Source organism: Fundulus heteroclitus, chromosome 8 (assembly GCF_011125445.2).
Source record: "Fundulus heteroclitus isolate FHET01 chromosome 8, MU-UCD_Fhet_4.1, whole genome shotgun sequence".
NCBI lineage: Eukaryota > Metazoa > Chordata > Actinopteri > Cyprinodontiformes > Fundulidae > Fundulus > Fundulus heteroclitus.
The window spans coordinates 20,937,405-20,959,755 of NC_046368.1; the positions used below are offsets into that span (position 1 = coordinate 20,937,405).

General features: G+C 37.0%; 1 protein-coding gene across 1 annotated transcript; it reads left to right on the forward strand.

Annotated features, from left to right (window-relative positions):
- Nucleotides 1-11,737: 11,737 nt before the first annotated feature.
- On the forward strand, nucleotides 11,738-22,009 carry LOC105938140 (guanine nucleotide-binding protein subunit alpha-11). Its single transcript, XM_012879778.3, has 7 exons — nucleotides 11,738-11,921; nucleotides 14,711-14,895; nucleotides 17,598-17,752; nucleotides 20,128-20,256; nucleotides 20,439-20,568; nucleotides 20,667-20,820; nucleotides 21,354-22,009. The coding sequence occupies exons 1-7, from the start codon at nucleotides 11,801-11,803 to the stop codon at nucleotides 21,542-21,544; spliced, it is 1,065 nt and encodes a 354-aa protein (XP_012735232.2). The 5' UTR covers nucleotides 11,738-11,800; the 3' UTR covers nucleotides 21,545-22,009.
- The last annotated feature ends 342 nt before the right edge of the window (nucleotides 22,010-22,351 follow it).

Below are 22,351 nucleotides of genomic sequence, written 5' to 3' on the forward strand. Positions count from 1 at the left end.
CGCTATCATTTTAAAGATATAAACAAATGTTTCTAGAGGTCATCAAAGGTCAACCAGCCCCCCCCCACCTTCTTCAAATCAGACGAAACTGATGTCAATCAACTCGACTGCGTTTGTGCTGGTTTGTGCAGCAAAAATTTTCGTTTGTGCTGCTTTGGTTTTGAAGATATTAATAAAAAAGGTAAAGGTCAAAAGGTCAACCAGCCCCCCCACCTTCTTCAAATCAGACGAAATTGGTGCCAAACGTTTGTGCTGGTTTGTGCAGCAAAAATTTTCGTTTGTGCCGCTATCATTTTAAAGATATAAACAAATGTTTCTAGAGGTCATCAAAGGTCAACCAGCCCCCCCCCACCTTCTTCAAATCAGACGAAACTGATGTCAATCAACTCGACTGCGTTTGTGCTGGTTTGTGCAGCAAAAATTTTCGTTTGTGCTGCTTTGGTTTTGAAGATATTAATAAAAAAGGTAAAGGTCAAAAGGTCAACCAGCCCCCCCACCTTCTTCAAATCAGACGAAATTGGTGCCAAACGTTTGTGCTACGTTTGTGCTGGTTTGTGCAGCAAAAATTTTCGTTTGTGCCGCTGCCTAGACCAGGTGTGGAGCAAACTTTTTGCCAGAAGAACATTGGGTTTTTCTCAGTACACCTGCCAACACCTCTACTTAAACCTCCCTCAGTCTGCTCTTCCCCGCCGGTCAAAATCAGAATTCAAACTGCTGAAAGTACTGTAAATATAAGAATATTACATACTGTTTAATAAATGATAAGCTTTTTAATTAAGAGTAATTTTAATTTTACGGTCCTTTTAAGGGGGCCGCCATCTTGGTGAAGAACAGTACTGCCTCCTCCCAGTTTGTGACGTCAGGTCGCGGTATCGGCTGTAGAGCAAGTCCCAATGCCCTATCTGTCCCCTTGTAAGTAAATATCCATTTTCATGCCAAACTATTTTTTAACCCCTTATACAACGATAGACATGGTATTAAGCATTTAAATTTAAATTAATACTAATTTTACATTTTAGAGACATAAAAAGACAACAAATAAGCGTTAAATACGGTTTATGGGTTGGGTTCTGCAATGTTATCAGGGAGTAAAAACTCATCTTTAGAACCAATCTCTGCTCAAAATGGTGATCTGCACCACCTAATATACTTTCAGCAGTTATCATCAGTTACTGCAACCGTAAACTGCAGAAAATACGGCCAGATCGGCTCTTTCAAACAAAATTTTTTGCTGCACAAACCAGCACAAACGTAGCACAAACGTTTGGCACCAATTTGGTCTGATTTGAAGAAGGTGGGGGGGCTGGTTGACCTTTTGACCTTTACCTTTTCATTAATATCTTCAAAACCAAAGCAGCACAAACGAAAATTTTTGCTGCACAAACCAGCACAAACGCAGTCGAGTTCGAGTTGATTGACATCAGTTTCGTCTGATTTGAAGAAGGTGGGGGGGGGCAACTTCACTCAGGTCACAATAGAGGGTTGTAATAGTGGATGTTGTTGCTTTTCTGAAAGTGAGTCCGGTTGAGAAGGTGATATATGTGGAAAAACTGTTTTAAAAAGAAAATTAGAATACATTTCACATTGTTTTCTGTCTCTTTGGATGTTTAGAAAAATCTGAAGGTGTTCCCACTTTATTGGCACAGTTGGAGGAGGCTTTTAGAGCAACCAGATGTGGACAGATGTAACAAATATTTGCTCTGTGCATCTTTTTAGGGTTAGATTGCATTTATCTGTTGCTGAACAGAACAAGCAGAACATGCAGCTGTATCAGAAGGACCGCTCGATATGTTCACCATAAATTATTTAGTTGAAATTATGGCTTTGTAAAATAAGAGGTTGCAATACACTTGCACCGTTACACTGCAGCTACAGCAGCATTATTAGGCAACTTTGCTTTATTGTGATTAAGCCAGCCAGAGAAAATGAGACCCTCAACATAAAACAAGAGAAGAGCCGCAACATTTACGGCACTCAGTAAGCACAAATAACCTGCCAAAGAGGGAGATGTTCCTGCCAAACAATATTTAGAACAGCTCTGTTTAACCAGCTATAAAGACATGGTCCAGTGATTTAATCTGCAAGTATTTTTTCTGAATAGTTGTTGAATAGGAGTAAAAATTGTGTTTATTAAAAGCTTCAAAGCTTTATTCTCCTATTCTGTTAACAATAAAAACATGACAATCAGACATATTTAAGGATATTTAGGAGAACAACAGACAAGGGAGAAAGTGGAAAGCTTAATGGTCTTATCCTTTCAAGCCATTTAAAACAGGGAGAGTGTTGACATTTTTAATCTAGCGGCAGACTTGTTTCTATGCAAAAGGGGCAAATGAAGGAAATCAACTCTGACAGAAAACGTTAGCAGTGTTTCACATTGTGTTTAGGGATGCACCAATATGAAAATTTGGGTCGATGTCAATATCCAATGATAATATTGCTGTTATGTCCGATAACCGATATTTACCAATGTGTGTGTGTGTGTATTCACACGCATTTACATTCCTGTAAAGGTCGAATTTTGTAAACTTTTGTACTGACTGAAAACTGCTAACTTAATTTTTGAATGTGGGTTACAGTCTAGATTTACACACTGCTTTTTTAATCTCTGCTTCATTTAAACGTTTCACAATCCTGGCTACTATGCATCACTGTCACTGTTACATGACCAAACAAAAACCACACAACCAACCCCTCTTGAAACACAGGCACAAAGGGGACGTAGATGAAAATAAACATTGAGTGTCAATATCGGCCCAGTTTTACTCATCAGGCCAATACCGATAGGTTAAAAAAAGATTGGTTGATACTGATGTTAAGGCTGATATGTCGTGCATCCCTAGTTGTGTTCATGCTTAACAAATCCACTTTAATGAATCGTTAAAATGATAAAACTTTTGCCATTTTGGACAACAAGAGCATGCAATCTATGAATTATAATGGACCTGATGTGAAGTGATAAGATATTTCAGGTTTTGAAAAAAAGTAATGACAACATATTCGACAGGAAATATTGTCCACCAGGTAAACTCATCTAAGCCTGTTCAAACATCAGTTTGCAGCTGTTTCACGCGGAGAACAAACAGTGAAACGGATCTTCAGAAGCTATAAATCATACGCTAACTTAAGCTTGTAACAAAATGACCTACCTGCGAACGTTATTTAGCTCAGCTGTAACATGGAGCGTATTAGAAAGGCTAGCGATCACTGTCAGACACTAGTAACTGATTTAACCACAAACTAATTCATTCATTTCTTTACCTACAAGTACGTCTAAGAAAAATTTTATATTGTGAAAATGTTCAATGTTTTTAGTCACTCGTTCGAATGTGTAACTCATATATTGTAGATTTGTTACACATGGAGAGAAATACATATATAGATTCATTACATAGACTAAAATATATGTTTCACTTTGTAAAATGAGAGACAGAGAATACTGAAGTTTTTCATGATATTCAATTTTTCTTTAGATGTAACTGTACGTACATTAGATCAGCTAATTGTAGCACATAAATAGGTTTCTCAATTTTCCTTGTCAGCGCATTTTATCTCCAGCAGTGGGATGTCCATCTGAATGTGGAACAACAGCAACGTGAGACACAGGGGTGTAGGGGTAGTAAATTAAGTTTTCAGATTTATTTTTATTTCAATAAAGAGCCTGACAAAAGGGCTCCTGATTGGGCTACCCATTGTTCCTGTTGTTATTTCATCCGAGGTATTTTTTTTTTTCTTTAGGTGATGCAGCAATGACCCCTTCAGTAGTTGGCTTGCTAGATAGCCACCTATGGGGCCTCTGAGAGGAGTTGTTACTGATTAGGGTCATTTTCCATTTTAAAGATCAATTTGGGCTCAAGCTTTGACTTCCTGGTTGATGGCTTGTGATGCTGCATTTAATATTTCCGTCTAATGAACAGGACACCAGTCCCTCCAGTGGCAAAACGTCCCCACAACATGATGCTGCCACCTCCGTGCTTTACAGGTGAGATGGTGTTCTCAGCGGTGCAAGCTTCCCCTTTTTCCATAATACGCAAGTGTCAATTAAAAAAAGGATGAACATGGCCCTTTGAGGCAGCTGGAAATTGTACCTAGAATGAACAAATCCTGCAGGGGGTCCACAATTCTCTTTCTGATATTTCCCTGAAAGCAGTGTGTTTGGGATGTTTCCTTAAAATACATCTGCAAATGTGGCTCTAGTTAACCAAAAGATTGTGAAATAACCTTTAAGGAGCTTACAAAACTTCTTAATCCTCTTCTGGGCTTTCCAAAAATTGTTTAAAAGTTGTGAAATAACTTTGCCAATTGTAAGATAAGATAAGATAAGATAAGATAAGATAAGATAAGATAAGATAAGATAGGGCTTTATTGATCTCACATTGGAGAAATTCACTTGCCACATCGGCTCATAATAGAAGGTGCAAAAGTAAGAAAGGTGCATCAGTTATATACAGTGAATGTTCATATATACAGTGGATCAAAGAAAAAGAGAAAATAAGAATAAAAATACAAAAAGAAATAGGAATTGGCATATGATGTCTTATTTACATTCACTGTGATATACAGTGTATATATATATATATATATATATATATATATATATATATATATATATATATATATATATATATATATATATATATATATATATATATATATACATACATGTGTATTGACATATATTCAGGTGGTGATTATTGCACGGGTTATAGCACAGTATATTGCTAACTGATATTATTATAAGATTTTATTATTATATTGTAACTGACCTAACACAGGAAAAGTTACTCTTAGTATTAAATGGTAAGAAACAATGGTTATTTGTCTTTTTGTACAGTTTATATACATTTCTGATTTCAGTTGTATGTTTTTCTACTTAACACGTGTTAACTGAAGTTCCTAAATGTGACTGAAAAATAAAATCAAAGAATTTAGGTCATTGGATCAAGTACTCAGTCTTTGTTTGCTTGGAAATCAGCTTTTCCACACTGCTGGTCTGTCTTCTTGGCTGCCTCCTCTGCTCATCTGGAGTCGTGTTCTTCCTGAAATCCTCTGCTGTGATGCGTCCATCTGGCTGGAACCCTCAGGAGGGGCACCATATTTTTAGGCTTGTAAACAGAGAACTATGCCATGCTAAAGAACCATTATTTTCAGAAGACAAACACTTAAAGTGCTGTAGCAGCTACACATCACTTGTAAGGACGTTTTAAAGCAGTGCTTCCCAAAGGTGAAGTCAGAAACCAATTGTAGGCCATAAACCATAAAGAGGAGGATGTTTAAATAAAAAAGGATTCTAATAGATGACAACAGCTATCATGAATTGATTAATACGTTGTCTCAGTTTTCTGAAACTGTTTGTATTTCAATGCTCTCCTTGGGTTTAAGCTAATGTTGTTTTTCTTTAATATCATGCACTGGAAGTCTTGAGCTTTTCTTCTCTGGGTCAGGTACTGGTAGGTTTTGCAGTCACCACGCCAGAAGGTGTATTTTTTATTATTTTTATTTTTTTACAGTACAACCATGAGCATCAATATGTTTTACTGGAATAATATGTGATTGACCAACAGAAAGTAGTGCATACTGGCTGAACTACAAAAGAAAAGTATAATAATGATAAAATATACTCCAGGAGCTTATTGACCCCTCATTTAGGATAAATAAATTCATAAATAGCTCAAAATAATATCAGCAGTGCTGCAAGCCTCACTAAGGTCAATCTTCGAAGAACATCTCAGAAAAAACATCATCAAAACAGACAAACATGTCTGTGCTAATATGATGGTCTGGGGCTGCTTTGCTGCTTAAGGACCTGCATGACTTACTTTAAATAACATAACCAAGAATACTGCTCTCTATCAGAAAATCCTGAAGAAGAATGCCCAAGCCATAGGTTTGTGAATACAGATGTGGTGTTGGGTTAAGCAGCAGATAAATGAGCTGAAGCCCTCCAGCAAGGAAATCTTTGAATGGCTGAGAAAATAAAAGTTAAAAATAAGATTATTAAGTGCAAATTCCAGTTTATATCCAGTTGAGGTGGTGTGGCATGACTCTACTTAGATTGTTCATGCTAATAATAATAAAAAAAGAAATATCTATTTGGCTTAGCTACTGTACCACATTCTGCAAATTTCAAGTCAAATTTCCTCCACAGAAATCCAAAAGGCTTGTTGCCAGTTATGACAAAAGCTCGAGCAGATTGTGGTTACCAAGGTTGGCACAGTCGAGTTGTTGGTTAAGGAAGCAACTACTTTTAAAATATGCCCAGGTTGCTTTGAATAGGTTGTTTTAGTTTAGTTTTAAAAAAAAATATTTACCAGTATGTTGTTTTTGTCTGAATTCAAATTAGTTTAATTATATTTAAAAATGTAATATTAACCAAATACAGTCACACATTTCCATTAACACATACTTCATAGAGGGGACCGAGATTGATGTTTCCCAAAATGAGTTTTTTTCCCCTTCATGTTTAGATCCATAGTCTGGTTTCATCCGCGTCTGGTCAAATCTGGTCCTGCTTGCCTGCCTCACCTGCCATTACTCATTCCCTCTCAATAAGCGTTGGGGAAAAAAAAAACAACAACGTAACTCTGTGTCCGGCTGAGTATCGAGTTCACAAGGAGCATTCATTACAAAAACAACACAAAGTATTTTAACATTTTTGGCTCAAATCCTAAATCAAATAAAAAAAAAACTATTTAAAATGTCTCCTAAAACTAATTGAAATTCAGCAAGGCAGTTAATACATGGTTTATCGAGTAATATACCTCTGTGCTGTTTTTCTGGGTCCCTTTCTCTTGGCTGTTACTAACACACCTTGTCAAATTATGGCAGGGTGTGTTAGTAATTGCTGCATTTGTGTCTGGGCGGGTCCAGCTACACATGCTGGGTTATTATATTCATTTGAAATGCGTCATCATGCATGAACCTCTGAAGCCCCTATTGTTATGGAACATATTTGTTTTGTAAATAGGTGATTACAACCGTGATCTGAGACAGCAGATGCTTGGCGATAGACAAACGTGGGTTGCTATGGGCGTTGGGTTGTTTCACTGAGCAACTCCGGCTTTCCACTGGAGGGGAGTTTAGTTACAATGCAGCTATTGGAAAAAACATTAGAAATGTTGCCTGTAGGCAATATTTTAACAGTGTGAAACGATTCACTGAAACATCAAAGATTTGTTCATCCTTGACATTATTATTATTATTATCCTGTTCTCAAGCCGATTCTCTCTCTCAGTGACTCATCAGTTTCACTATTTTGTTCCAGTATTCCTGCAAATTGTCATCGTCATCCCTCTTTATTCTAATTTGTCTTCACTCTGCTCAACTGGAAGTGTCAGTTCTTCTTTCTTAAAGCTGTATCAAATAAGGAGGATTTAAATTAGCAAATAAAGAAAATGTGTGGAAATTAACAGTGAACAGAGTTCACTGTTAATGCTCATTAAATTGTATACATCAAAAACAAAATAATGTTGAAGGTTATGACATGGAACACTATACATGCTTAAATAGAGACTGCTAAAATTTCATGATGCCATGAAGAGACCATTATACTAGCATAGTTTCATTTCAACAAGTTTCTATTATTTAATTAGTAAATAACAGCATTTAACCACTAAAAAAAGTTTACTTGTGTAATAGTGTGAATATATTTTTCCAGAAGAAAACAGGCTTTTTGAACTTATTGCTTACTCTCTAAAACAGTTTGAAACCCCCTTCCTGAATGTCATGTGACAAATTAATGCATCATAATTGGTTCCTAATTGACTTTGCTTTTCTTTTTTTAAAGCAGTGCATCATTCATAAGGATACATTTTGGAGATATTTGAAGACTATAGGGATATTGCGGTCGTATTGCTCTAGAAGGGATCCTATTACACGTGTTTATGGAGAATTAGTTTAAAGGTGCATAGCCATGTTATTTGATTTTTTTATTTTTTTATGTAGATGTCAGTAGTTTTTATGAAAAATGATCACGTCCTGCTGGCTTATTAGTTGTTATTTTGGTGTTTTATGCTTTGTTTTATGCACAAGATGCCTTGTGAATAACTTTCATCTTACCTAGGTAAAATACTAAAAGTTTTCTTAAAATTACGTCACTAAGAGCTACTTTTAGTCTTATAAATCTTTGTAAATACAGGCACTGGTCCTCAACAGATTTAACTGAACATTGGTTGGAAGATTTATTTTACTCATCACAGCATTCCCTTTCGGCCAGAGCCTGTCTCCTGCAGGGCAGGAATGTAAAATATAGCTAAACTGGAAAAATTACTCCGGAAAATCAAGCTCATGCTCGTTTTCCTGGCAGGTACGAAATTTTTTTAAGTATATTAATTTCACCCGTTAGCTTCGGCACATTTTTGCGAACCGCAGTTGGTAAACTAAGTTGACATTGGACAAGTGCTGCAACTTGTCTCTTAAGGCACAACCGAGTCAGAGGAGATGCAGAGAAATAATAAACAAATTAAAAGAGACAGAAAAAAAATACATTTAAAACTGCTGCTTTTAGGTGAGCTCTTAGAAGAAAATCTACTTTTGTTTTTTTCTATTTTGACATATTTTGCCATGGCTTGGCCTTAGTCTCACATTAATGAATCAGACACTATGTTTTTATTGTTATTCAGCTGTGGTTTTGGTGCTGTTTATGCAGTTTTTCTCATTTGGGTGTGAAGGGAGCATCCTCTACATCTTCTGCATGCATTTTGCCAGAGTTTTTGTCTTTGGAACATGAACCGGCCTCCTCCTTCCTGCATTTGGATCCTTAATCCCAATCTAATAATGAAAGTCAGTCAATGCAAATTAAGTTTCTAGTTTTGCTATCAACATCTGTCAATATTACTGAACAACTGAATGTTGCAAGGAGGACACAGAACCTGAGGGAACAGACTTTAAATTATTTTGTGAATATTCTTTCAAAAAATATGGGAATGGATTGCCTTCAGTTCTTCCTCAGACTTGATGTTTGCTGTAGTTTTGAAAGTGAGACCTGTTATTTGCATTTTGGATCGCAACATCAAACATCCACAGATCAGGCACAGCAATGTGCCCACCTGTCTGATGGTGTTCACCTTTTCCTTCCAAAACAACCCTGATCCCACTTGACCACTGAAGGTATGCAGGGGTATCTTGGACCGAGATGTTTGCAGAATTCTTTCAAGTCCTTACAAGATGGCCTTTAATGGGTCATAACTGTGTGTAATGCACATCTCATAGATCCTCGATTAGATTGAGATCTTGGGAATTTGTTGACCAAGTGAAAAACATGAAGGGCATCTTTGCGTTTAACCTTGTCTAACCATTTCTGAACCAGTTTAATGGTAGGGTGCATTCCTGCAAAAAGAGGTCACAGCAATCAGGGAATATTATTTAAATAAAACAGTGTATGTGATGTGGAACAATGCTTACATAGGTTGTACGCATCAAAGTACCATCCACATGGTGGGTATGACTAATTGTTTCCCAGCAGACCATTGCTCAAACCATAACCCTGTCTTCACCGGCTTGTCTGCTTCCCATCCTGGTGGCATTTATTGCCTAGTTAGGAGATGCGCACACACACCTATCCAATCCATTTGATGTAAAATAAGACATAATTCATCAGACCAGGGCACGTTCTGTTATTTTTGTCTAGTCCAGTTCTGATGCCTGTTGTGCTTTCAGCCAAGAGGGATATAACATATCATCAGACTGTCTCCGTTATAAGAAGCAACAGAGTCATTCCCTCCCCCCCAAGGGTCGTCAATCACAGCAGGATGCTGCTGGAACAAATAAATTGGCATAATCTAATCTGTGAGGGAGTGGATAACAGCTGCAGGCAGATTATAAAAAAAACGGAAGGGATTGTGAGCGAGTTTCTGAAAAAAATAATATTAAATCTGCAAATGTAAATCATTACCTTGGATCAATGAGTCCATCGAAAAACTTATCAAGCAGCGAGATCAAGCCCTAAAATAGCCGAAAAAAGCAAAACTAACACCGAAATGGCAATCTATAAAAGTCTGAGTCAGGTCAGGTCAGTTTTCCGGCACTTGTTGTTGTTAATGTCTCGGACTTCTAACAGCACATCCGCAAATCCTCTAAGCCCCATACCTCCCTCATCTGTGACGAGGACAAGGAATTTCCAGGGAGGATGCTACTCTCATCCAGGCGACACTGGGCATAGATTCTGCCGGTGCGTTCATCAATGGTGAACTCTCCACCGGCACCCTGGCCATGAAGGGAGTACTGGAGAGCAGTCTGGTCCGCTTCCTTTTTCATACCATTTTATCCTACTCTGAGAATCCCATACTAGTCTGCTTCTAGTGGTAATGATAGACTCAAACATTGACAGTGGTGGCTGCTAGAATATGCAGAAATGGCATGATAAAGACATACAATGAGTACATTTAAATAAATATTTAAATAAATACAATTTGAGACTTAATACCAAGTAATTTTTTTGTTTTTGTTTTTCCTTATGTTATTTTGTTAAAAGACTGTCCAGAAGCAATTTTGTCATTGCTCTGCCTGTTTGGCTTTCTTTGAGAGAGAAAAAAGCTGTCAAAGTTTGAGAGTGAAAGCGAATACTCGTGACACACAGTTTACCTCAGGCACTTAGAAGAAAGATTGTCTCTGGCTGGAGTTGATTTAAAATCTGGTTGAAAGTCCTTATCCATGCTCACAGCTGTGGCATCTTGATCTATGCTCACTGAAGGGTTTTACTTCATTGTTTCAGAAGAAATGCCTTGATCATAGATTTATTATATATGTACATTTTAATTTTTTTGTGAAGATTTTCATCATACTCCTCTGTCATAGGGATCAATTGTGAAGCGTTTCAAGATTCTTCAAGTAAATTATAAAGTTAAAGCCAAAAGTATTCATACCTGCGGCAGATTTACATCGTTTGCTTCTCATAGGGGAAAAAACATCAAACACAAACAATCCAAAAGGATGATCTAATTTAAAACAAAAAAATCTGTATTAGTTTACAAACTAATAAAAAAGCTAGTCAAAAAGTACAGAAAGTGTTTGTACCCTCCTCAGTCATGAGTGGAAAAATCACAACTGGCACTACAGCAATGAAACTCTTCTCGTGATTTCTGATCAGCCTTGTTTAATGTCCACACTGGTTTCCATTTATCTTCGGTGATGAGCTCCGAGTCTGTGAGGCTGGAAGGCCTCCTTGTGTTTAGTTCCCTCCACAGTTTCAGGTCAGGACTGTATTTCTCTGAAAGGGGTTTGATTTTATTGTTCCAGCAGGAATGCCTTGGCTGTGGGTTTGTTTCTTTCTTGTTTGTAAAAAAAGTTTTCATGACACTTCTCTTTTAGAAAACAAAGAAAAGGAACGTCACACCTTGTTTGACCTCACGCACAGTTTGATCCATGCTAGGGTGTGTTCCAAATTCTCAAAACGTGTCTGCCCTGCTGTGTTCACCTTTGATGGCTGAATTAAAAAATAAATAAATGAAGATATGCCATCTTACACATAGATGACCTCATATTTACTACTGCAGATGGAAAAAAAAAAAAAAAAATCATGATTATATAATTTTCCTACATGGTTAAAAAAAAACAACAACTACCCCTATGAACTTTGGCAGTTACTTGTGTTGGCAAAGCTTTTCATACAGAGCCCGCCTCCTGCACAGCAGGAATGTAAAATTTACCGGCAGCGGCGGACTGACTGACACGCCGACATTCCACCTGTCCTGAGACCTGAAAGTTTACTTACCAGTCATGCAAAACATTAGCATAAACTCACCCATCCCACTCAGCAGTGGCACAGTGTTTCTGAAAAGGCACCTGGCATACGCTGACAACAATGGAGTGTTGCTACGTGTCTCCCGAGGAGAAAGAGAGCCGGAGGATTTCCAAAGAAATAGATTCAATACTCAAAAAGGAGAAATCAAAAAATAAGAATGAGCTGAAGCTGCTGCTTTTAGGTGAGATCTCTGACATGATTGTTGTATGTTCTCTTTTTTTCGGTAACACACTCTGTTATGGTTGAAGTTTAATGTTAGGTTTTGAGTTTTGAAGTACTCTTGTTTTTCAAGTGTGTTTATCGCGGGTTTCTTAGCATTGTATCCAGATGAGTTATGTTCTGAGTTTGTTTCCTCTTAATGTCCCCAGTAAACAGTCTTTCTCATTTCTCCTCCTTTCTCCTGCTTGACTGTGATCAAAATAGAAGTTGAAGAAATGGGCGTTGTCTAGGAAATCTTCCACATGAATTAATATTCAGAATCCTTGAGGTTTTGCGCATTTTAGAAAACATCAGCATATTTTGTTGTGATTTTCATGTTACAAACCAACACAAAGTAGTACAAAATTAATTATTAAGTAGAAGGATAGTGATACACGGTAATCAAACTTTTTAAAAAATAAAGAAATAACAAGTTTGACATGCTTGCATACTTAAATCCATTTGATCTGGGACACGTACATTATATCAAAAGCAAGCAGTTGCCTTCTGAAGTCACCTAATTGGTAATCGGAATCCTCTGAGTCATTTCATCTCATAAATAAAGCTCATCCGTGAATGCCTTTCTTTTATATTGGCCAGCAAACAGCATCATGTCTGGTGTGTTCCTTGGAACACACCAGACAGGTCTAGAGAAATTCATTGGAGAGTTAGCTTGTATAAATCTCTGAACCAATTTAATTCCATCATTCAGAAAGAGAAAGAAGTATCACAAAAATGTTGCGTAAACTTCCCTAGACATGGCAGGCCCAGCAAGGAGAAACAAGATGCCAAGTGGTCCATGGCAATTCTGGAGAAGCTGCAGAGATCCACAACTCAGATGGCAGAATCTGTTAACAGAACAACTAGTTCTGTACTTCCCAAATCTGACGTTTATGATCAAGTGTCAAGAAGACAGCTAATGTTAGAGAGAGCCTCAAAAAGTCCAATTTACACTTTGTCAAAAGCCACAAAGGAGACAAGGTATAGTCAAAACTAATGTTTCACACTTTGACCTACATTGAAAACCCAAATATGGCGAGAGGCTAACACTGCATGTCATGCAGAACACGTCCTGTCCCAGTGAAACATGGTGGTGTCAGGGTCATTCCGTCATGCTATCTCTCAACAAGAGACTTAACTATTGCAATCTTGAATCTCAGATGTGAACTACATATAATATTGTTGGAGACACATTAACATAAGGGTAAAAAAATGCATATTGTGTGCATAGTTTACTAAACAGGTCAAATGTATGTCCATCTATCCTGTATCTAGACCCTCTTATTCGTGCAGGGTGGTTGGTACCTATCTCCTGTCGTCATTGAGCAAAAAGCAGGGTACATGTCACCAGTTCATCACAGGGCAACATAAAAACACACAGGGCAAACTATGCAAATACACACTCCCACATAGGGTCAGTTTTTGTCATTATGTGTTACCATAATGACATTTTTGATGAGACAGACACCACCTCTGTGTGCATTCTGAGCCAATGTGTCTCATCAAAAAAATGTATTATGGCAACACATAATGACAATAAAGCTTCTTGAATTTGGAGAGACCAATTAATTCTAACAGTCATGTTTTTTGGCCTCTGGGACGAAGCAGGGGTATCCAGTGAGAACCTGCAAACTCCATGCAGAAAGACCCCAGGCTGGGATTTGAGTCCAGGACCTTCTTGCTACAAGGCAACAGTGCTAGCAACTGTGCTACTGTGCAAAACCTCTAATTCAAGTTCAACACTTGGAACTTGCTGGGTGTTGTAAATTTGAACTCAAATGCACAACGTAGTGCTCAAAATGATTAATAATCCTGATAGATCAAGCTTTAAAGTAATCCTTTAAATTTACCAAGACATTTCTTCTGACTGGAAGTAATATTACAGTAACATTTTGGAATACCCAAAAAGAGTCCTGGCATGAATATGAGAGAGAATCTGTGGAGGAAGCTAAGGAATGGAGCGATTGACAAGGACGCGCTCCAAGCACAACAACTTGAAGCTCATCACCATAGATAAATGTTCAAAATACCAGTGGATGCAAAAAGCTGGCCAACAACTATAAAATAGGTTCGATTACTACAATACCAATAAAGGAAAATAAAATAAAATATATTTTTGATACTTTGATATATAAAATTACAATTTGTTCTACATGGTTTAGTATCTTTAAAGAGATGCCTGTCTAATTTCCTCTCAGAAACAAAGTTTTGGTTGTACTGGTTGGTTTTTTTTTACTGTAATTTTTCCAGGAGTATGCATACTTTTGGGCTTAACTTTATACTTCACTTGAAGAATTTAGAAAAACTTAAAAATCCACATTAGAGATGATTATAATGTAAGGTTTAACAAAGAAGAAAATAAACATTAATCTTTAATTAAATAATCTGAATTTGCCAGGTAAGCATGCTGAAATTGTAAATCATACCAGGGTTAGAGTGAATTAGCTGGCTAACTTGTACAGAATTTATGTAATACTTTTCTACAGGTACTGACTTCCTATGTTAACATTTTAGGTTTATTATTTGAAAAAAAAAAAATGCAAAAGAGTAAACTGAGCTGGTTTCTGCTCACTGTTAAGCATGTGATTTGGGAGTGATGCAAGGGTGTTTTTATGTTTGATTTTCATTCTCTATTTATATATTTGATTACATAGTCAAAAAGTTTATTTGTAGGTACTCTGTTGCAACAATTAAGTGCAGTTGCTGCATGTTTATAATTCAATTTGTGTTAGCCTTTTTTAATGGTTTATCTCATTTATCCCAATCGATTAGGAACTGGTGAAAGTGGGAAGAGCACCTTCATCAAACAGATGAGGATTATCCACGGCAAAGGATACGAAGAATCTGACAGGAGAGGATTTATCAAACTGGTGTATCAGAATGTCGTCACGGCCATCCAAGCGCTGATCGACGCCATGCATACTCTAAAGATTGAATATGTGGAAGAACAGAATCTTGTAAGAACCCGTGCACTCTATTTACCAAGACAAAAGAATAGAATATTATGAAACTGTTGTAAAGAAGCAAATAACTGTATCAGTGAGGAAATGCATTTATTTTCTAATGACCTGGTTGTTGCGTTTAGTGTATCGCAGAAACATGTAAATGGCATACCAAAAAAAACTGAAACAAAAATGTCAGTTTGTAGATTAGGTGTGAAACTTTGTGATAAATTGAAGAATTTATTTAAAAAAAACAAAGCAAACAACCCTGTACATGGAAAATGACGTCAACAGGACACAGAGCACCAACATGGTCACTGGCAGAAAACGTGGAGTGTACTGAAAATAATGGGCAGTTTATAGGGAGAATCCAGCGAGGAACAATGACCAGCTGAGAGCTCATATACTGAGGGAGGAGAGAAGAAGGACATAGGATGCCTGTGTCTGTTAATCAAGAGACAATATGGAGCAGCCGGGGCACAAGGCGAACAGTGTGAAGCTGAGGAAGACTAACACAGAGGAGCTCAACTACGACACACAGTGGCACTAAATTAAGGCAGAAGGAGAAATACTAACATAAGGGAATAGATTAGAATCCACAGGGAACAGAACTAAGGGATAAACTAAGAAACTGAGCACGCAGAAATAACTAACATACCAATGCTGTGGAGATTTTGTGAACATTGAGAACTGAACAGGTTACGGCAAGACCTTATGGCACAAAATAAACCGCATGGAGATGATTCGAACACAAACATGAATCTAACATCTAAGGGTCATGACAGAAAATTGTGATATTTTAGTATCTTCTAAACAAGAACCAGATCAAACTTCGGTTGAGAAGAATGTAAACTGAAATAATCTATGCTGATAGTTAAACACTGAAAATTACACACAAGTCAATTCACAGCCCTAAAGGCAAGGCAATGCACCTTTGTTTGTGTAGCACATTTCAGTAACAAGACAATTCAAAGTGCTGTACGTGAATGGAACATAAGAAAAGAAAACATTAGAAAAAAGTACATTGCAGCAGAATAGTAGCAGCAGGTCAAGATATAATATAACTTGGACTACAAACTAAAACATTAACATCCAGCTGAAGGGCAACTTTAAATAAATAGCTTTTAACATTGATTTTAAGAAACTCAGGGTTTCAGCACTTCTACAGTGTTCTTGGAGTTTGTTCCAGATAAGTGGAGCATAAGACCTAAATGCTGCTTCTCTGTGTTTGGTTCTGGTTCTGGGTATGCAGAGTAGGCTAGAATCAGAAGACCTGGGTGGTCTGGAGGGTTGATACACTGACAACAAATCAGAGTTAAAATCCTCTTTAACCAAATACTGAGAACCATGTAAACCAATACAACATCTGTGTGGTTGTTTTAGCTATACAATGGGCTGAGAGAAGAGTTAGAAAAATAAATGAGAACAGCTGCGGTTTTCCCAGATCATCTGTACTGTCTCCTGCCAGGAAACAATACATTTAGGGTGGAACAACATTACTCAAATTATTTTTGATTTACAGTTTTGCTCATTGGCTTTTAAGTTGTTCTGATTACTTTTACCGCAAAACCAAAAGCATTACATGCAAGTTAAAGTTGAAAGGAGAGGAATTAGCTATCAATATTTAGTCCTCACAAAAACGGATAACTGAGACAAGATGGATGTAAATACTATATAAAAAAAATTAAGTAACAGAACTGATGCACTATTACTGTAAGATAACTTAAGGGGCAGATATCATTAGATTGCTCTTCTCTCTGCTCCTTTTCATTCAAGATGCATCGATCTGCTAGTGTCGTGTTTATGAATTTTACAGTTTTTTTTGAATGAAATTAATAAATACATTAAAAAAATGGCAAAAAACTGCATGTATGTGGACAAGTAAACACAGCAGCCACCAAGTTCACCTCAAGGGAAAAACAAGGTTATTTCAAGGTTACTGGTTAGGTTCCAAAGCATTTCATCACAATCCGCCTCATTAGCTGATGGTAATTCTGGCAGGATAGATTTCTAACAACCATGAGACATCAAATGCACAGGAACACACCTCTGCTGCTTTTGCACGACTAATGATCTGACACCAAATCATAAGGCGTACTTCGTCTTTCCATAGGTGTTTTGATTTGTTTCTATGTGTTATGTGTGTACTCAAAACCAACATCTCACCAACATGTCATTATGGCTACATAATGACAGTAAGGATTGTTAAACAGCACTAAACATAACTTTGTTCTCTCATATCATGGCTTTGGATCTAACTGATATAAATATTTTAAGTTTCACTTGTTTTAAATCAAGTGATGGATGTAAATCTGACTAGCCTGTTAGATTCCACCACTCCAAAGATTTGTGTCCTTTTAATCTCAAGCTCACAATGACTTGAAATCTTTTTGCTTCAGGTAAGAGAACTATTACCAAATATAACTTCACAGAATGCAGCTTCAGACATTCTGAACCAACCGTTTCACTTTAACTCAGGAAATGGTCTTTGCATTTCCAAAATACACAAGATTCTCTTATTGATAATGAACAACACCGAAGCTGGCTAAACAACCAATCTGCTCAAAAAGGTTTAATTATACCTGCCACTGAGACTAGTCAGTATATGCTTACTTTCAAGGCTCTAATTTGGAAATCTGACATTGCAGGTTTTATGTAAAAGTTTTTAATTCTCTTGACGATTTTTTTGTTTTGCTTTGTGCTAATGTTTTCTTTAGAACTATGCAGAGAAACTGAAAGAAGTGGATGTGATCTATGTGACATCTTTGCAATCCTGGGAAGTGGACGCCATTAAAAGGGTGTGGAATGACCACGGAGTACAACAGTGTTACAACAGGAGACGAGAGTTTCATTTGTCGGACTCTGCCAAATAGTAAGCTACCTTGTTATTCATATCAGATTTTCTGCTGTGATTTTTCCACATTCCTGATGCCTGTTCATCAGAAACTTCAAAGTGTTACAAAGATTCTTCCCTGTTTTTCAGTCTGAGAAAATATCAGACTTGTTGTTTTCTATTGTTTGGTTAATTAAATGTTCAATGTTACTATGTTTTTGTATATTCAATATTTCTATATTTATCAGTTATGGACCATAACAAAAATATTATTTGATATGATGCTTTCCTCATATCAGTATCAAAACTAAACTAAACTATCCATCCATCCATTTTCCATCATGCTTATCCCTGCTGGGGTCACTAGGGGTGCTGGTGCCTATCTCCAGCTGTCAATGGGCGAGAGGCGGGGTACAACCTGGACCGGTCGCCAGTCTGTCGGAGAGCATAAACTAAACTAATTTAATTAAAATAACATAATCCCAAGAAATACCATAAAAAGGCAAACCAGCAAAAATCCCCCAAATAAAAACAAAAATAAAATGAACACATAATGTTCATTTTTATATACATGTATATAAATATATAGATCTCTCTCTCTCTCTCTCTCTCTCTCTCTCTCTCTCTCTCTCTCTCTCTCTCTCTATATATATATATATATATATATATATATATATATATATATATATATATATATTGCAACCCATGAAAAAATTAAAAAAATGTAAGTCTGGGTGAACAAATAATTTGCACTGATGTTTAAAATTGCAGCTGTACATATTCACAATAGCAACAGCAGTGAGACAGGACCCCAATTTTAGATATACAGAATAGAATAGAAAGATCTTTATTGTTACTAAGTGGGGAAACTAATAAAACTGTGTCGCCGCACTCTTTACCTGTATCTTGAAGATACTGCCCTTTTATTTCATCACTATTTTTTCTTTGAAAACTGGCACACTTTATTTGGATTTTTTTTTTGCAGTTATAGATAATTTGTACACCTTTTTAAAGAAAAATATGAATCTTACCACAGATGGTTATACTGTTTTTGTGAATTTCACCCACACATGCTGGGTTTCCCAAAATTAATAAATAAACATTTTCCTTTATAGTCCCACAGAGGGGAAAATTGTCTCCACGTTTTACTCATTCCTTCAGGGAGCAGTGTGCTGCCACACTGAGTGGTGCACAGGGAATAATCTGTGGTCAATGTGTCTTGCTCACTGTCCCAGAGTGGCACACTTAGTTTCAAACCAGCGACTTTTGCGATCTCCAGTTGTCGGACGCAAACACCCGGCTCCCTAACCATTACACATATGGGAGGGGTGGCCTAAGGTTAAACCTCTGATATCCCTATATCAGGGATAAAATTGCTTGATTTTCAAAAGTGGATCATTTGAATGGCTCTTTTGAACGTTTTTTGACATGAACGGATCTTGGAGATCCGGTTCCCTTCAAAGAGCGAAAAGTCCCATCACCAAAGCTACTGGTAAGCATTTTTAACATGGGCAGTGGAATTTGTGGAAGAGGTCAAATCATCCGTTTGATGGACAACAAAGAAGTGAACCTGTTGACTCCCTCCGCTGGGACACCACCCATAGGCAACAGCGTGCGATGGAGCTCACCAGCACCCCTAAAGCCAATAGCGATCTCTTTTGTTTTCTCAAGATGTTGGTCCTTCCTGCATTCTGTTTCATCATTGTTGCTAATCAAAGCTATCACTATACGTCATCAGCAAACCTGACAATTTTTGTCCGTGTTGAAATGAGGGATTCCATTATGATTAGGATTTTTTTGTTAGAAACATAATCAACAGCCTGGACGAGATAATTAACACAGTGATCTGAATATCAAGGGGAAGACACCGAGGGAAACAATGGGTTGATAATTAGGCCAGGTGAACGGAGAGAACAATCAGGGGAAATGAACTGGCAGGAGCCAATGGACAAAAGAATCACAATCACAGAATCACAACAGAAACAAACAATGGGCAGGCGGTCCAGGATTCATGACCTTAAATGCCCTTCAGTTTGATGGTTCAGGCTACAGTTTACAATGCTGCTAACCCAGAATTGTAACAAAATAAAGCCCAGTGGATGAGAGGTTAAATGACTAAAAGAAGAAATCCTAACATCTTCCATTTAAACTCTTTGTATTAGAAAATGCTGGATGACTGGGAATCTACCAAAGTCTTCCCTCTGACCTAATTTTAAACACCTTAATAAAAGCAACAAGTGAGTTTTCTGCTGAGTAAAAGCTTTCACACTAATGAGTGACTATAGAGTTAAGTTATTCTAACCCTGGCACATTCTAGTTCCCTGACATAAAATTTGTGGATCTATTGGCTATTAAGAATAATAAAAACCAGTAATTCATTTGATACTAATTTCTTTGTTCTTTGTTTTTTTTAGTTATCTGAGTGACATGGACAGAATCACAGCCCCAGACTACATTCCCACTCTGCAGGACATCTTGCGGGTCAGGGTTCCCACCACAGGCATCATAGAGTACCTATTTGATATGTCAAAGGTCATCTTCAGGTATGATTGTAAATTAGCTGCAAACAAAATTTTCAACAGGATTTGTATCTGCAAAACACACTACCGTTAAGAATTTTTTTAGTGATTTCAGTCTTTTTTGTCTAACTTTCTGCAATAAAGCAAATTAGTTTTTCTAAAAAAAAAAAATAAAAAAAAAATAAAGAACATTCCTGTCTCTATAGGATGGTGGATGTGGGTGGTCAGCGCTCCCAAAGGAAGAAATGGATCCACTGCTTTGAAAACGTCAAATCCCTCATATTTCTGGCGGCCCTCAATGAATACGATCAAGTCCTTTATGAGAGTGAAACAGATGTATGTTCCAATCCATCATCATCTTCATCAGTGATTGTTCCTTTTTCTGCTTCAAAACAAATCATATCTTGTCAAAACTTTTCCTGCGTGCTGTCTAGAACCGACTGGCTGAGAGCCTCGCCCTCTTCAACACAATTGTGTCATCCAGGTGGTTTCAGGACTCGTCCACCATCCTCTTTCTGAATAAAACAGACCTGTTTGAAGAGAAAATCAAAACATCACATTTGGCAGACTACTTTCCAGAGTACACAGGTAAATTATGCATATTTCTGTTCAGACATTAAAATCTAACCCTTGAATTGCATATGCAAGATTTCATTATTGAATCCTTATTAGCCAACTTTCAGTTTGCATCTTTGTGAACCTCTTTTGTGATGCTGCAACCCTTTTTCAACTCAAAGAGACAATAGGATGTATTAAACACGCATGTTTTCCTTCTTCATTTCCCATTCCCATTTGGTCTAAGGACCAAAAAAATCTATAAATATGAAACATATCTTTAAAAAAAACCCCGAACAAACAAACAAACAAAAACAACTCGGCTACAAGTGAATCTAAAAATGCAATTTCCTAAATCCTTCTAAGATTTTTCAGCCTGAAAAATCTTAGATTTAGTGTAAATAACATGTTACATAAAGAGACATGGAATTTATACCATTCAAAGGTGGATACAGCTGTGTTTACACATTTTGAGTTTTCTTCAGAACTTTCGTTTTTAGATGTAAATTCGATGACAATTCACATTGTAAATAACCCTGTTTATATCATGCGCTTTCCTTTCATAGGGCCTTCAGGTGATGCTGAACCTGCAAAAAAGTTTATTGAGAAGATGTACATTGATTGCCACAAAGGTCGTCACAAACCCCTCTACACACACTTCACCTGTGCCACAGACACAGAGAACATCCGGGTTGTCTTCGAATCAGTCAAAGACACAATCTTTTTGGAGCACTTAGATTCTTTAAACCTTGAATAAGGGAGGATGGAGCGGTGTTGTTTTTTTTTTTTTATGTTTAGGCACATGAAATGCTGGTGGCAACCCCAGCTTCCAGTTATATTATTGATCTTCAGTTAAATCCCTTTCATTTTAGCATTGTTCAAAAACATGAAAAATTACCCGGGCTTTAGATCTCATTTTAATGCATAAGTATTATTTACATAAAGTGGCACGGAGTCAAATGTTCTATGGCTGCGCAGGTAATATATGTACAACAGCCTTGCCGCTTATACCTTATAACCAACTGGAGATCATGGGCTTTTCATTGTGTCATACAGCCTTTCAATCCACCCAGCCAGATGATGTCTGACTAGCAATGCTCTATGGAGGAAGAATGCCACACATCCTGTCTTACAGCTTTGAAAGGCAGAAAAGAAGGAAACCAAGCAAGCAAACGGCATACATTTATTTTATTATTATCACAGTAATAGTGACACAATGATAATGTTTTCAACTAAGAATATATATATATATACATATGTGTCTTTGTTTTCAACTAAGAATATATATATATATTTGTCTTAATTATATTTATAATACATTTGTGATTAAACGTAATGTCTCATGCATTGTACAATCTGAATTAAAATATGTGTTGTCACTTTAAATTTTTGTTTCACTTTATTTTATTTTTAAAGACTGCCTAAACCCATTTCATTTAAAAGAAACAACTATTATGTATCAGCGCTTGCCTCCGTCTTGTCCTTTGTAGTTAAAAAAAAAAAAAAGCTGTTGATTATGTCATGAATGCAAAAGCTGATCCTCATAACAAAGACTTTCAGCAAG